At 35.2% G+C, this 14,265-nt stretch overlaps 1 protein-coding gene across 1 annotated transcript in view; it reads right to left on the reverse strand.

Annotated features, from left to right (window-relative positions):
• The window catches only part of TTN (titin), a 277,250-nt gene that overhangs the window by 138,809 nt on the left and 124,176 nt on the right, over positions 1-14,265 (reverse strand). Inside the window, 21 exon segments of the mRNA XM_042994799.1 lie at positions 587-664; positions 1,457-1,537; positions 2,418-2,711; positions 2,869-2,958; positions 3,235-3,303; positions 4,268-4,345; positions 4,899-4,991; positions 5,642-5,716; positions 6,490-6,564; positions 8,509-8,811; positions 9,018-9,101; positions 9,291-9,374; positions 9,621-9,704; positions 10,176-10,253; positions 10,426-10,509; positions 10,722-10,880; positions 11,069-11,146; positions 11,899-11,991; positions 12,196-12,270; positions 12,478-12,555; positions 13,850-14,065. Coding sequence (XP_042850733.1) covers positions 587-664; positions 1,457-1,537; positions 2,418-2,711; positions 2,869-2,958; positions 3,235-3,303; positions 4,268-4,345; positions 4,899-4,991; positions 5,642-5,716; positions 6,490-6,564; positions 8,509-8,811; positions 9,018-9,101; positions 9,291-9,374; positions 9,621-9,704; positions 10,176-10,253; positions 10,426-10,509; positions 10,722-10,880; positions 11,069-11,146; positions 11,899-11,991; positions 12,196-12,270; positions 12,478-12,555; positions 13,850-14,065 — 2,349 coding nt within the window.

Here is a 14,265-nt window from a genome sequence, read left to right on the forward strand (position 1 = left end):
GCTTCATGAACCTTTTCTTCTGGAACAATTTTCTTGGGTACTTCAGGTGCTTTAAAGATATTTGTTTATTTTATTTTTAAAAATATCATAATTGGGTCTAAAATATCAAGATAAAGAGGGGGATCTAACAAGAACACCAAGAATTCCAAAATCGTAAGCCAACTAAATACACAGTGCGTCTCTCTAGATTGCCTTGTTGATGAGTTCTTGATTTGTCATATTAAAAATACTTTGCCCTTGGGGTATAGCATCATTTTCTGTTGTTATTTGGAATGTTTGTTTCCAGAGCTTCCTGACAATAGTTCCAAAATAAATTTTTTTTGAAAAGAAGTTGAGGGGGTCAATATCACTTAATTATCGCTTAAGAAGAGGATCAAACAAAAACAATAACAATGTTTAGGCATATGCCTTCATTTCCAGAAGGTCATCACAAAGGGAAGACTATGTTTTAGAACATAAACTGCAGTTTACATAATTCAGCTATATTGTGGCATTGAGGGGAGAATGATCTCTCTTTCTCTCTGCTCCACAGTAAGTGAATAAAAGGGGGTTTTATATTAGTGGTGAAATCAGCAAAGGCTGGTACCTTTAGCTGGTGGAAATTTGGGCTCTTCAGGAACACGTACTTTTTCTTCCACCACAATTTTCTTGGGCACTTCAGGTACTTTAAAGATAGCAGTAATAGTTTCTTTTACTTTTAAACATTCATAAAGATTTGTAACAAGCAGAACATAAGAAAAACATAAACACAAAACATGACATAGTCACAATATAAAACAGTTTCACTTTATCACATACATTACTGTACTTAAAATGAGTTGAATTTTGATAACAAACATGACAACAGAGATCCAGAAGAATTTCCCGTGTTAGAATCCGTTAAGAATTTGACAAGAAAAATTAACAAGACACTGTCAGCTGGTGCTACTTCTGCTTGTCTTGATGGAATAATCGATACTTTCTCTTCAATGATAATGTTCTTAAATGATTCAGGGACTTTAAAGATAGAAATATATATTATTTATCAGGTGTTTTTTTAAATTTCTGTTGTAAAACTCAAGAGGTTTACAAGAATGAACAAAGCAGGGACATTAAACACACGGTCACTATGTATTTATTATTACTAAGTTATTAAAACTAATGATTAATAGGAAAACATGGATTTATCAAAAGGCATATTAGTGAATATACAATTCAATAGTACCAAAGAAGGAAACCTGGGTTTACTATCTGGTTGATAAGGATATTTGCTTTATTTTTTTAGGTATAACAACAGTGGCTTTCTCTCTTGGTAGAACTTCCTTTGGACCCTCAACCATTTTAAAGATAATAGTTTGTCTTAGAAATTCCAAAAACACAAAACACAGAAGAAAAACATCAAGAACACAAACTTATAATGCAATCAAGGTGCTACTGTACATATAATTAGGTAAGTAGTTTTTCACCAATGAAATACCTTTAGCTGGTGGCTCTTTTCGAGGAACAACTTTAGTGGGTGGTTTTTTTGGAGGAACGATTTTCTCAGATATCTCAGGCCCTTCAAAGATATTAGTGTTTTGATTTAGAATGAGTTCTTAAAGTATTAGGGAGCGCTACTAATAAAGTTAGTCCAATGAGGGCTCATAAATGCTTTATCTATTTTTTTTTTGAATTTGCATCACACCTCCAAAAGAGATGTGACTTTGCTAGATTTCATCTATATTGTAGATTTTCTATGTATACTAAGCACACATGCACACCATACACATATTCCTTCACATTACACGTACATTAATTCGTTCAAGATCTGGAGTGGTATTGAAGAGAATTTATTTGTATTATGGTTTCTCCTCAAAAAATACAAGAATGGGTGGTGTTACCAATGCTTCGTTTACTTCCTTAATGTTATTTCTCTAATGAAAATATCATAAAATGGTAGAAGCTTTTGATAAGCAGTGATCAGTTTGTGAACAGTTGACTCATGATAACAAAGCAATGGTTGTATTGCCTCACATGTAAATTCTTCAGTGAACTGAGGAGCTTCTTTTTCACTCAACTGATAACCTTGGTCAGATATTTTGGTACCTGTAACAACCATTCTTATGTTTGTAAGAATTTTGTACAAAGAATTTTGTTTGCAACAGTCATTCTTAGCTAGATTCAAAAAAGAATCTACAAATTCATATAGTGAGCTCCTTAGATAAGTAGATATCAAATACTATTATTTTGCCTGCTAAATTATATTCTGTGTGGTTAATCTCTACTCCATATTAATCTTTGTATCAAATAGTTGAAGCTCATGCTTAAAGCATTCAATGATTTTAACTTGGAAAGTAAGTGGGTTTCTAGCGTTCCAAACTGAACATGAAATACACTTAAAAAAAAGTGAGTTAGAGCAAGATATAACAATTTGTAGTATCTACAGAATTCTCCTATACCTTTAGGTGGAGCTTTGGGTTTTTCATATACTTCCACTTCTTCAGCCTCTAAAACTTCTATTACTCTACGGACCTCTTCAGCTTTGTGTACTTCTTCAATTCTGGGTTGTTCTACTTTAACGAATTCTTCTACTTCATGGAATTCTTCTTCTTCAAAATATTCTTGAACTTCATGGAACTCTTCTTCCTCAAGATATTCTACTGGTGTCTCCACTACTTCTAATTCTGTTCTTTCTTTTACTACTTCCTCTTTGTGGAAGGCAACTGATATTTTTTCTTCAAGGACAGTCCTCCCTGAAAGAGCATCTAGTTTAAGAAATTTGTCTTTTTTTTTTAAAAAAACACAAGAGAAATGAAAATGTAAATTCAAAATACAGAATAAAAACAACTGAAATAAAAAAAAAGCTTTCATGCAACAATAAGTGAAGATCAAAGATCTTTCCGAAAATACCTTTAGCTGGGGGAATAGCTTCTTTTTTAGGCACAGGGACTCTCTTTTCTGCAATTTTCTTTTCTGGGACTTTCTTTTGTACTTCAGGCACTTTAAAGATATAGTTTTAATATTTAGGACTGTTAAGAGCAAATTTTCATAGACAAAAGACATCAAAACAGTCAAGACACAGAGACATAATACATAAGAATCTTTTTTTGAATTAAAAAAAATCTATTCTTTTTAAGTAGGTTTCATGCCCAGCGTGGGGCTTGAACTCATGACCCCCAAGATCAAGAGTGGATTGAAACAGCCAGGCACCCCAAACATAAAAATCTTAATGAGAATATATTAACAGGAAGTTTAGGTTTATAAGAGAATATGTACCTTTGGCTGGAGGTGGCTCTTTTTTCTGAACAGGAACAGGTACTTTCTCCTCAGGAACCTTCTTTGGCACTTTAAAGATATTAGGCATTTCGGTTAGCTGACAATACTCAATAATAAACATGACATAAAAACAGCAAAAACAACATCTTTAATAATCAAAGTTTAAGAAGACACTCCGTACTACTGGCCACCAGTTTTATAGGCAATAGAGTTATCTTTCCAAATCCCTTATTTGTGCTAACCAAACCTTAGAGGACGTGTCCACAAGAACCTGTGCTGGTTTGTTTGTTTGTTTGTTTGTTTATTTATTTATTTATTTATTTATTTAATAGCAGGGGTTACCAATATTGGGCCTATTTTTAATGTGACAAAGACTTCTACAATTTTTAATTTGACAGAGACTTTTTTGAAGTGATTACCATAATGGAGTACTTAAGCCTTGACACAGGCGCCCTTTCTGCTGATAGTATTACATCTGCTGGCGATGCCTACTGTGATAGGGACAGCATAAGCTCATCGACTAAGAGCACTCCTGAAGCAGTAACTTTATTAGGAAGCAATGAGAAGTAGACATTTTGCAGTAAACTTGAGTGCTTAGGCAAAATATTAGAAAGGACATGAGGCTCTTTAAAATAGTTATTATCCAAGCATTAGGACAGATTTTTTTCCCCTATAAAATAAGATTGTATACATACTTATAGTAACATGAGAAAACTCTATGTAATGGAATAAGATTTATGAATGGAATGTGGGGAAGAAGAATCTATTGTTATGTATAAAAGTATAAAGAAATGTACTAATTAACATTAAAATTCTCAGTTACAATGAGAAACTTCTGGAATAATACATACACACATAACCATCCATTAACATTCCAAAAAGGCTAAAGATACGAAGTGGGTTACAGTTTTATTGATCCTTAATCAATTTCATAAGTTTGCTATTTAAAGAAAGCAGTCAGAAAAGAAATTTCTGTTTTTTAAAAGAACATTAATTGGAATTTAAAGATGTTATTATTTGAGATTTGCTATACCTTTGGCTGGTGGTGGCTCCACTTTTTTAGGAACAGGAGTAGGTGCTTCAGGTACTGCTTTCTTAACCACTTCAGGCACTTAAAAGGTATTAGATAGACATTTTGAAAAATGATACGCAATGAACGGAACAACATCCACATATGCAAAAAATAGCAAAAAAAGCATTGACTCATTTTTAAAAGATATTAGCAACCTAAATGGTAATTATATATATGGAGTATCGACTCTAAAGGTGAGAAGGCTATTATTTCTTAATCCTATTAGCAAATATAATATCAGTTAATGAAAAAGCTTGTCATAGTTTACAGGAATAATAGGCTAAGAATTATTCTATAAAGTAAACAACACAGAAATAGATTTCCCTCCACTTTCATATTGAATAAAAGCCCCAAAACTAGAAACTAGGAGAAAATCTTACGACAGGGCCTCGCCAGAAAAAATTGAAGGGCTAATAGTAGAAAAGTTGGGGGAGGGGAAGGGACACTTTCGGTGCTATTAATTATTGATCTTCAATTTATCATTGATAAGATGTGAGAAAAGTATATTGAGGAATATTAGATTTAGACATATCCTGGGAAAGATTTGGAACACCATAGATTTTAAATGTCCAACTCCCAAGAGAAGCTGTACCTCTAGGTGGTGTCACCTCCTCAACCTCTTCTATGCTAGGCGGTTCTTCTGGGATCTCTTCTTCCGGAATAGGCTCTTCCGGTTCCTCATACACTTTAAAAAGATTATTACTTTGTAAATAATAATTCTTTTTGAATATTAAACTAAAATGATCTATCTGAAAACAGAGGTCATCATAAACATAGGTAATTCATAGCTCAACATTTTTCCAGTGCGTCAGAACTCACTAGTCCTTGAAAAAAATCTATGGGGTCTTCAAATACATTAGGACCTTTCAAGAATTTCATATTTGGAAAGGATATCAAAGAGAATTTAGTTAGAATTATTATCATTATTTTTAATGGAGATGGACTTGTTTGAAGGCAAGCATTCACTTAGCGGTATAAGTCAGGTTTTCTGTACCAACTATTCAGGCTTAACTGGGAATTTCTTTTGGGTGGGTATATTCTGTTATTGAAAACCACATCATTTGATGAAAAATTCCCCATGGAAAATACAGTTTCGTTTCAAAGAGTGTCATTAAAAGAAAACAAATAAATAAACAAATAGGCTAAGCGTGTGAGAAAGGAGAGTCAGTTGATTTTCATTTGCCTGCCCAATTTTTATTAGGTAAATAATAATTTCTTTTAGAGCCTGAATATGTTTATTTTCTGAAGTGAAATGTACATTTGTCTCCTTCAAATATTAAACAATGATAAGACAATGATGACTTGGAATATCTATTTTCTTAGAAAGTCATCTACCTTCAATCGGTGGAACTTCCTCTTCTTCAAGGAGAATGATTTGTCTTTCTTCCACTTTCTTAGGCACATCAGGAACTTAAAAGATATTGATTGTTTTAGGAATTTAGAATGCAAGAACCAAAGAAGAGTGCATAAAGACCAAGTTTCCCATTTTTCAACACAAGGTAGTAAATATCAAAATACACATGCACAAGATGAAACATTGAGATTTCACATAATCAGCTATTGAAACAAAAATAAAGAGGTTTGTGATTTAAGACTAACAGCCCATTAAAGAGATATTCTACTGTTTATTGCTGGAGCCTCTACTCTTTTAGAAAGAGCAACAGGTACTTCATGGACTGGCTTCTTAGTTACTTCGGGCCCTTTAAAGATAGTGTTTTTATCTTTGAGAAGTAACGTATGTAGAGAATCAACGTAAAATACACAAACACAAAGCGGGGAAAAATGACATAGCACAAACATGGTTGCAACAGAGTCACAAATGGGGAATGCAAATGACACACCACACAAAGCAAACGTTTATGTTGAACATCCTGTGTGGACAGCATCACAGTTCAACATCAGTACAACAAACACATTCCTGTTTTGGGGAGATGTACCTTTGGCAGGAGGAGCCACTGCTTTCTTAAGACCAGGAGGAGGCACCTTCTTTTCTGGTTCAGGTTTCTTAAGCACCACAGGAACTTTAAAGATATTATTTGATTTTACAATTTAAGATACACAAACACAGAGACACCAGACACAGCAATAATACAAGTTATAGTAACAGATATTGAAACAGAACACTGGGACTTTTACGGATAGAAAGAAGTGGCAGTGTCTAATTTGCTTGGGAGTAGCAGTACCTGTGGCGGGGGGAGCCTCCTTTTTCTTAGGAATGACCATTTTCTTCTCTGGCACTTTCTTCTTAACCTCAGGCACTTTAAAGACATCATTTCATGATAAGAATTTATTGTGAGGGTCAAAAAAGAGAGAACACAAGAAGTCCACACACAGAAAGAACACATGCAACAGTTGCTCAGGGTAGAGATATAGGGTAGATCAGGAGCCCAATGTTATGATATAAATAGGTTTTGTAGAGCAAGGGATCAGCAACCTATTTGAATATCAGAGGACAGATGCTGTCATTTCATCCATCTAAATTTCACTGGTAATTTATTGAATCATTATCTATAAAGTATTTCTGAATTCTTGAAATCTAATAAAGGACCAGCATGGGGTATCTGGGTGGCTCAGTCGGTTAAGCATCGGACTTCAGCTCAGGTCATGATCTTGCCGTTTGTGAGTTCAAGCCCCGCATCGGGCTCTGTGCTGACAGGTCAGAGCCCGGAGCCTGCTTCAGATTCTGTGTCTCCCTCTCTATATCTGCCCCTACCCCACTCGCACTCTCTCTCTCTAAAACATAAATTAAAACATTAAAAAATTTTGATAAAGGACCAGCTTTACCATTTCACTGCTTATATGATATTTAACCTGGTGGAGGGGTTATGCTTATTTTAAGTAGTGATGCCATGACCTTTAGCAGAAAATACTGAGCTTTAAGGTATAAATATATGGACTTTGTCCTGTACTATGGTCTGACCTGGATAATTCATTCAGTGATAGAGCACTTTCACATACCTTACTTTATTTTGTCCTCACAATAATATCTGAGCCCGCTAGAACTGATACCAGTCTCCCCATTTTAAAGGAGAGATACCCGAGGCTCAGATTGGTTAAAAGACTTGCTCAGAATAATACAGCAAGGAACAAACCCAAGGCTAAAGTCAAAACCTGCTGGGCTACCATTTATATATATGTAACACAAGACATAAGCTATTCCATAATATTTTGAGAAATACTTCAATCCTTTTTATCTTCATCCTGGTGTTACAAAGGCACTTCATATAAATGGCTGAAGGATGAAACTTAGGAAAATGTATTCATCATGTTTAGCTTGGCAGAATATCTATATGAAAATTATGATGTTTGGGGCGCCTGGGTGGCTCAGTCAGTTAGGCGTCCGACTTTGGCCCAGGTCATGATCTCACGGCTCGTGAGTTTGAGCCTCGCGTAAGGCTCTGTGCTGTGAGCTCAGAGTCTGGAGCCTGCTTCAGATTCCGTGTCTCCCTCTCGCTCTCCCCTCCCCTGCTCATTCTCATTCTCTCTCTCTCTCTCTCAAAAATAAACATTAAAAAAATTAAAAAGAAAGAAAATTATGATGTTTAATAAAATTATAGGCAGCTGGGTAGAACTTCTGTGGCAGTACTGGGACAATATTTTCTTTTAACTTTGTTCTTGAATACTGTTTTGCATCCAGTGAAAAGTGGATATCAGTGTTCCTGAACATTTTTAGAAATAAAAATGTGCCACTCTATTCTATAAATATAATTTTTCCTAAACCCAATTCCACCACAAGTTGTCTGGATGAAAATGTTTATGGATGAAGAATGTGCATTCACTTAGGGGAAGTATACCTTTGGGTGGTGGAGGTTCCACTTTTTTAGGAGCAGGAACAGGGACTTTCTTCTCTGGTACAGGTTTCTTTGGCACTTCAGGCACTTAAAAACATTCATTTTAAGACATTAAAAACCGCAGGCACAGTATTATATATGTAACAAAAAGACAAATGAGACTAAGATCACGAACGACTAAATAACATTGCATGTCATGAAATCTGAAAAGACATTCAGATCATTTACGATAGACACACATGACAGACACAACAATAAAGGCACACATGTCTGGAACGCTTTCTAAGGTTCAGATGGTAGGCAACGTAAAGAATGAAGTAGTATAGATAAGACTGGAGATGAATACGAAAGATGGAAAGGCAGAATGCAACACAAAAGAGGTCTTGATGACTCCAAGAAGAGTTGCTATACCTCGTGCAGGTACTGGCACCTTAGGTTTAATTTCTGGAAGAACTTCCTCTTCTTCAGGTACAACTTCTTCCTCAGGTATGAATTCTTCCTCCTCAGGAGGAACTTCTTCTTCTTCAGGAGCAATTTCTTCTTCTTCAGGAGCGACTTCTTCTTCCTCAGGTAGAAATTCCTCTTCCTCAGGTAGAACTTCCTCTTCCTCAGGTAGAACTTCCTCTTCAGGAGCAATTTCTTCTTCGAATGGGACTTCTTCTTCCCGAGGTAGAGCTACAGGAACTGGAACTGGCTCGCGTTTCTTGGATATCACTTTAAAGATATTTATTCAATCGTACAAGTGTCACTTTTACGTACACTATTCATAACAATGGGATAACATGAAACGCAAATATTCTGTTATCATAGAGCATCGATTGTCTCAAATTCAATGTCATTAAGCATTAATTGTAATTAGTGAGGCAGTATAATACCAGTTAGTTTTCCTTTTTCTCTGTTTCTGTAAGAAACTAATGTACCTTTGGGTGGTGGAGCTTCCACTTTTTTCGGAACAGGTGTTGGTTTCTTTTCTTCTGGGATGAGCTTCTTGGGCACCTCTGGCACTTTAAAAATATTATTTGTCTTTAAGAATGTGTTCTTTTATGTTTTGGAGCAACGAATATGAAAATAATCACAGATGCCTGACTTTTACATTTCTTATCAACAAGGTTTTAAAACATGCAATGTTATGGGGGAAGGTGTATGTGAATATACATAACTGAAACCCACACTTAAATGATGAAGTGATGTACCTTTTGCGGGTGGAGCCTCTACTTTCTTAGGTACAGGAACTGGCACCTTCTTCTCGGGCACAGGCTTCTTGGGCACTTCTGGCACTTTAAAGAAATTATTTAGAGAAAAATGTTACATGACATAAAATTTTGAGTTTAAGCATAGTCTCAAAAAAGATTAATAAAATTATAACCAAGGCATTTCAAGAAGCATTTTATCTTTAAAATAAATTTTTTTCTTTTCCATGAGGGAATATTAAACAGTTGCATCCCGAAAGAGCATAGAATTGAACTGGTTAATTTTTCCTTATATGCAAATGTGAAATAAAAACATTTCGCAAGTTCATGTACCTTTGGCAGGTGGAGCTTCCACCTTTTTAGGAGCCGGTACTGGTACTTTCTCCTCTGGTACAGGTTTCTTGGGTACTTCAGGAACTTTAAAGATATCAAGTAGGATTAGTGTCAAATTCTTCACCCATCGATAAGGACCCAACAATTTTAGGACTTAACTGAAGCATCATATAATTTTACTTTAAGAATGAAAATAATAACAGCCACAAAATAAAGGCAAGGAGAGGCACAAAATTTAAATAGAGAACACTGAGAAAACACAGACTGGTGATAAAGACAACACACAATGCCTGGTAAAGGGTGATCTTGTCCATTTTGGTATTATAAGAATTTACCTTACAGTAAGAACTTTCCACTAAAGACAAAGAGCCAAGCATTTAGCATCAGCATGCTTTGATGGCAAAATTTAGAGATGAATACATGGTAAACTGCTTTTATGACCAGTTGGGAGGCCCTTGTCTTGTTAATATTGTCATGGGGAAAGAAGTTTTATCAAGTTATACTACGTGAATAAATTATTACATTATCCCACTGATGGATTATAAAGAGATGTACCTTTAGCTGGTGGAGGCTTCTCTTTTTTAGGAATGGGCACAGGAACCTTCTCCTCTGGCTTCTTAGGAATCTCAGGCACTTTAAAGATATTGTTTATAGGTAAGTTCTAATTACTAGTAACAACACATCTGTATAAAGCACAATTAACATTTCTAACAACAGAGAGCAACACACACAAAGTTGTGAACTCAGAAGATATTCATATGGAGATTAAGGCTTTTCTATGGTCATGTTATGAATGGTGGTATACCTTTTGCTGGTGGGGCTTCCTTCTTTTTGGGAACAGGAACAGGTTTCTTCTCTTCTGGAACAGGTTTCTTGGGTATCTCAGGCTCTTTAAAGATATTATTAAGAATTTTGGGAATGTTGCATATAAGATATAAAATGTGAAAAGTAACTGCAGAAATCATACTTCAGCATAAGTGTCTGTTTCTAAAATAAGCAGAATTGGTCATCAGTACTAATAAGCCCCAGAGTCTGACCAAATGAGACACCTAGACTCTAGAGATGCTGCTGTGTATCCCTTTGTCAAGAGACATAATCTACCTTTGACTGGTATCACTGGTACCACTTCTTCTTCAGTTATGAGTTCCTCTTCTTCATGAAGATACTCTTCTTCCTCTTCATAATATTCCTCTACTTGGGTGACAACTTCCTCTTCAAAGGCAATCTCTTCTGGTTCTCGTCTTTTGGGTACTTCTGGCACTTTAAAGATATTATCTTTAGGTTTGACATTTACCAATTACTCAAGGAAATTAAGACACATAGGAACATAGCCATTTGTAACAGAAGAAAGATCAGGCTTTATCTTTCCCAGAGAAGAGTTTCACACGTAGAACTGAACATGACTTTTACAACAAAGAAGACAACACATTAAAAAGAATATTAGGTACCTCTAACAGGTGCTGTTACTTCTTTTTTAGCAACAAGTACTTTTTCTTCTGTGACAACTTTCTTGGGCTTCAAGGGCACTTGAAATTTAAGTATAAGGAGATTTATTGTCAGAAACAGGCTACCTAGCCAATGCTTGCTTTGTCAGACTTTAAGCAGACAGAATAATTTTACAAGTCTTTCATGTGATAGATATAAAACTGTTCATTTATAAGAAGCTTTATATGTTCCATGGAAATGCTTCTGAACCTCACTGGGATAAAAACGGACAAAAATACTCAAGTAAGTTTGAAGTAGCAGAACCCAGATGTGAAATTATGTTTAGTGTTCAGGTATCTCTGCTTGTAGGAAACATCCTTTACCGAAAAGCTAAATTTGCCTCTGGGTAAGTATACTTTCTGAAAGTGCAGAGAAATTACTTCATACTTAGAAAAAAAAAAGACTAGGCACTGAGTTAGATTTTTTGTTTTTAAGCCTTTAAAATAAGTTTAGAATGAATAAACAGGTATTAAACCGTGGTCAACACTGTTATATCATTATATCAATTTAGATAAGTTAGGAATGTGTCAAATGGTTACCAATTTTAAATCCAAGTATTCTATTTTAAATATATTGTAGCCACAGCTTTTGTATCATAGGCTAAGGATACATTTCAAAACAACTTTTTGTTTTATAGGTAACATTATCTACTTATCCTATGTTGACAGATTTTTCTATCTAATAAATCCCGATGATAAAAGACATACAAAAACAAAATGAAGCAAAACATAGCTACCTTAATTTTAAAAGAGACATTATAAAAGATCACAATTTTGGAAGGAAATCATTATACCTTTAACAGCTGGCTCAGCCACCTGCTCTTTTTCACGTTTGGTAACTGAAATGTGTATTTTTTCCTCAACAAGTTTCTTTGGTTCTTCAGGCACTTTGAAGACATTAATTATTGAAGAACATTAAAACCAACCACACAAATACCATATAAATAAAAAATACACAAAAACTGTGAAATGTAAGAATCAGGACCACAACATATTCAGTAAAAACAAAAAACAGCAGACAAGGTAGTAAGACACATTTATAGAACATAGGTAACAAAGATGTTTCTCGTAGTTATCACTCTGCAAAGTACCTTTGGGTGGTGGAGGTTTGAGTTTCTTGGGAATGGGCACTGGTACTTTTTCTTCAGGGACAGGTTTCTTCGGCACTTTAAAATATCAATATTAACAGATTTAAAAACCAGATTTCTCAAGAGTAGTAAGAACAAAAAGAAACACAATGTACAACATAATACCGCCCCCCCCCCCATACACACACACAATTTGTATGTTGCCACTTCAACACGTGTGTATAGCATGACAGACATGTAGGAAACATGGGTCTCTTAGAACTGATAACATTTTTCTCACTGTACCTTTAGTTGGTGGGGCCTTTGGCTTTTTGGGAACCGGCTCTTCTTGGACAGGCTTTACTGGGAGAGGCTTCTCGGGTTCTTTAAAAGTACACACAGGGTATTTAATGTTAGACTTTGGAACATAAATAAAACATGCTATTTCCTAAATGGACTCAAAGAACTAAAGTAATATATCTTTTATTTACAGTGTAGCCATAGCCTCTAGAGCTGAATGAGAATCACAGGTTCAAGGAGATTAAGGTCTAAAAGCTTATAGTGCCCTTTCCTCCTGGCTTTTAGGTCACTGTAACTTTCTCTTACATATTAACATTTTCACTTCACTTCAGGTAGAAAAAAATCATGGTTAAGACTTCTTTCTAAATAATGTTGGCTTTTAATGCTATCTGTACAACCACATAGAATGTTCTCAAAGTTAAGCTATGAAGTATCAGAGATTGGGTACATGAAATAATAATATTGATTCATTTCAAAATTCCAGTAGGAACTTAATTCTTTGAGTAAAATAAAGAAATTGCAGCTGAAGTTATACTCAACAAATCTGATCTTCATTAGATATAACATAACTGCTTGTGTTAGCCTCCTCTGTCTTTACTTCTGAAGCAGTCTTGTCAAGTATTTTTTTAACATGAAATTTATTGTCAAATTGGTTTCCATACAACACCCAGTGCTTATCCCAACAGGTGCCCTCCTCAATGCCCACCACCCACTTTCCCCTCCCTTCTACCCCCCCCCCCCATCAACCCTCAGTTTATTCTCAGTTTTTAAGAGTCTCTTATGGTTTGGCTCCCTCCCTCTCTAACTTTTTTTTCCTTCCCCTCCCCCATGGTCTTAAGTTTCTCAGGATCCACATAAGAGTGAAAACATATGGTACCTGTCTTTCTCTGTATGACTTATTTCACTTGTCAAGTTTTGATGATGGGAACCCATCTTTTGAGTTTTACATCAAATGGAAAACATTTTTTTTACAAATATTTTTGACTCATGGAAAATATTTTTCAAAAGACTATTGTACTCGATAATAACACATTTTAGAATAAGATATTCAGAAATTTCTGATCATGTATTACAATGATCATGGGCCCTTGCAGATAAACTCTTAACCCTTTTGAGAAAGAAACTTAGGGACATTTGCTATTTTGTGTCTAAGCAAAAATGAGGGGGAAATAGGTTAGTCTCAGAACCAAAGTTGAATAGTAACCTTAAGATTTATGGAGATTTTTTTTCTAAAAGTTACCGAAGAACCAAAAACTCCTGAATTTGTCAAATGAAGTAAAGTTCTTTGCAAATGTCTTTGGGCATCCAAACTTCTATCCCGTTCTAATGGAATCTGAAAGTATTTAATGTGGTGTCAGGTGTGCAGTTTTGCTCATACCTGTGACATATTCTTCATGCTCTTTATACTCTTCATAATGCTCAAATTCACGTTCCTCATATTCTTCATATTGGTCATATTCTTCTGTTGGCTCATACTCCTCAAATTCTTTATAATCATATTCCTCATATTCTTCATATTCCTCTTCCCGTTCTACCGAAACGGTTTCTTCTTCTTGAGTGTAAGACCATTCTTTCTCTTCAGTTACAGTTACTTCTAGAATAATATTGACAACAGGCAGCATTTTACTTCAAGCCCATTTAGGAGTGATAGTGACGATGCACTTTGATTTCATTCTTATGTGATGGATTCATGCACTGGTTATGGGAGACCCTGACTGTCCTTTCTTCCTCAAGGATTAAAGAATGTACATTTTGCTCTTTATGATTACAAATGTTAGATGTCCTGCCATAAGT

This window comes from Panthera tigris, chromosome C1 (genome assembly GCF_018350195.1).
Source record: "Panthera tigris isolate Pti1 chromosome C1, P.tigris_Pti1_mat1.1, whole genome shotgun sequence".
NCBI lineage: Eukaryota > Metazoa > Chordata > Mammalia > Carnivora > Felidae > Panthera > Panthera tigris.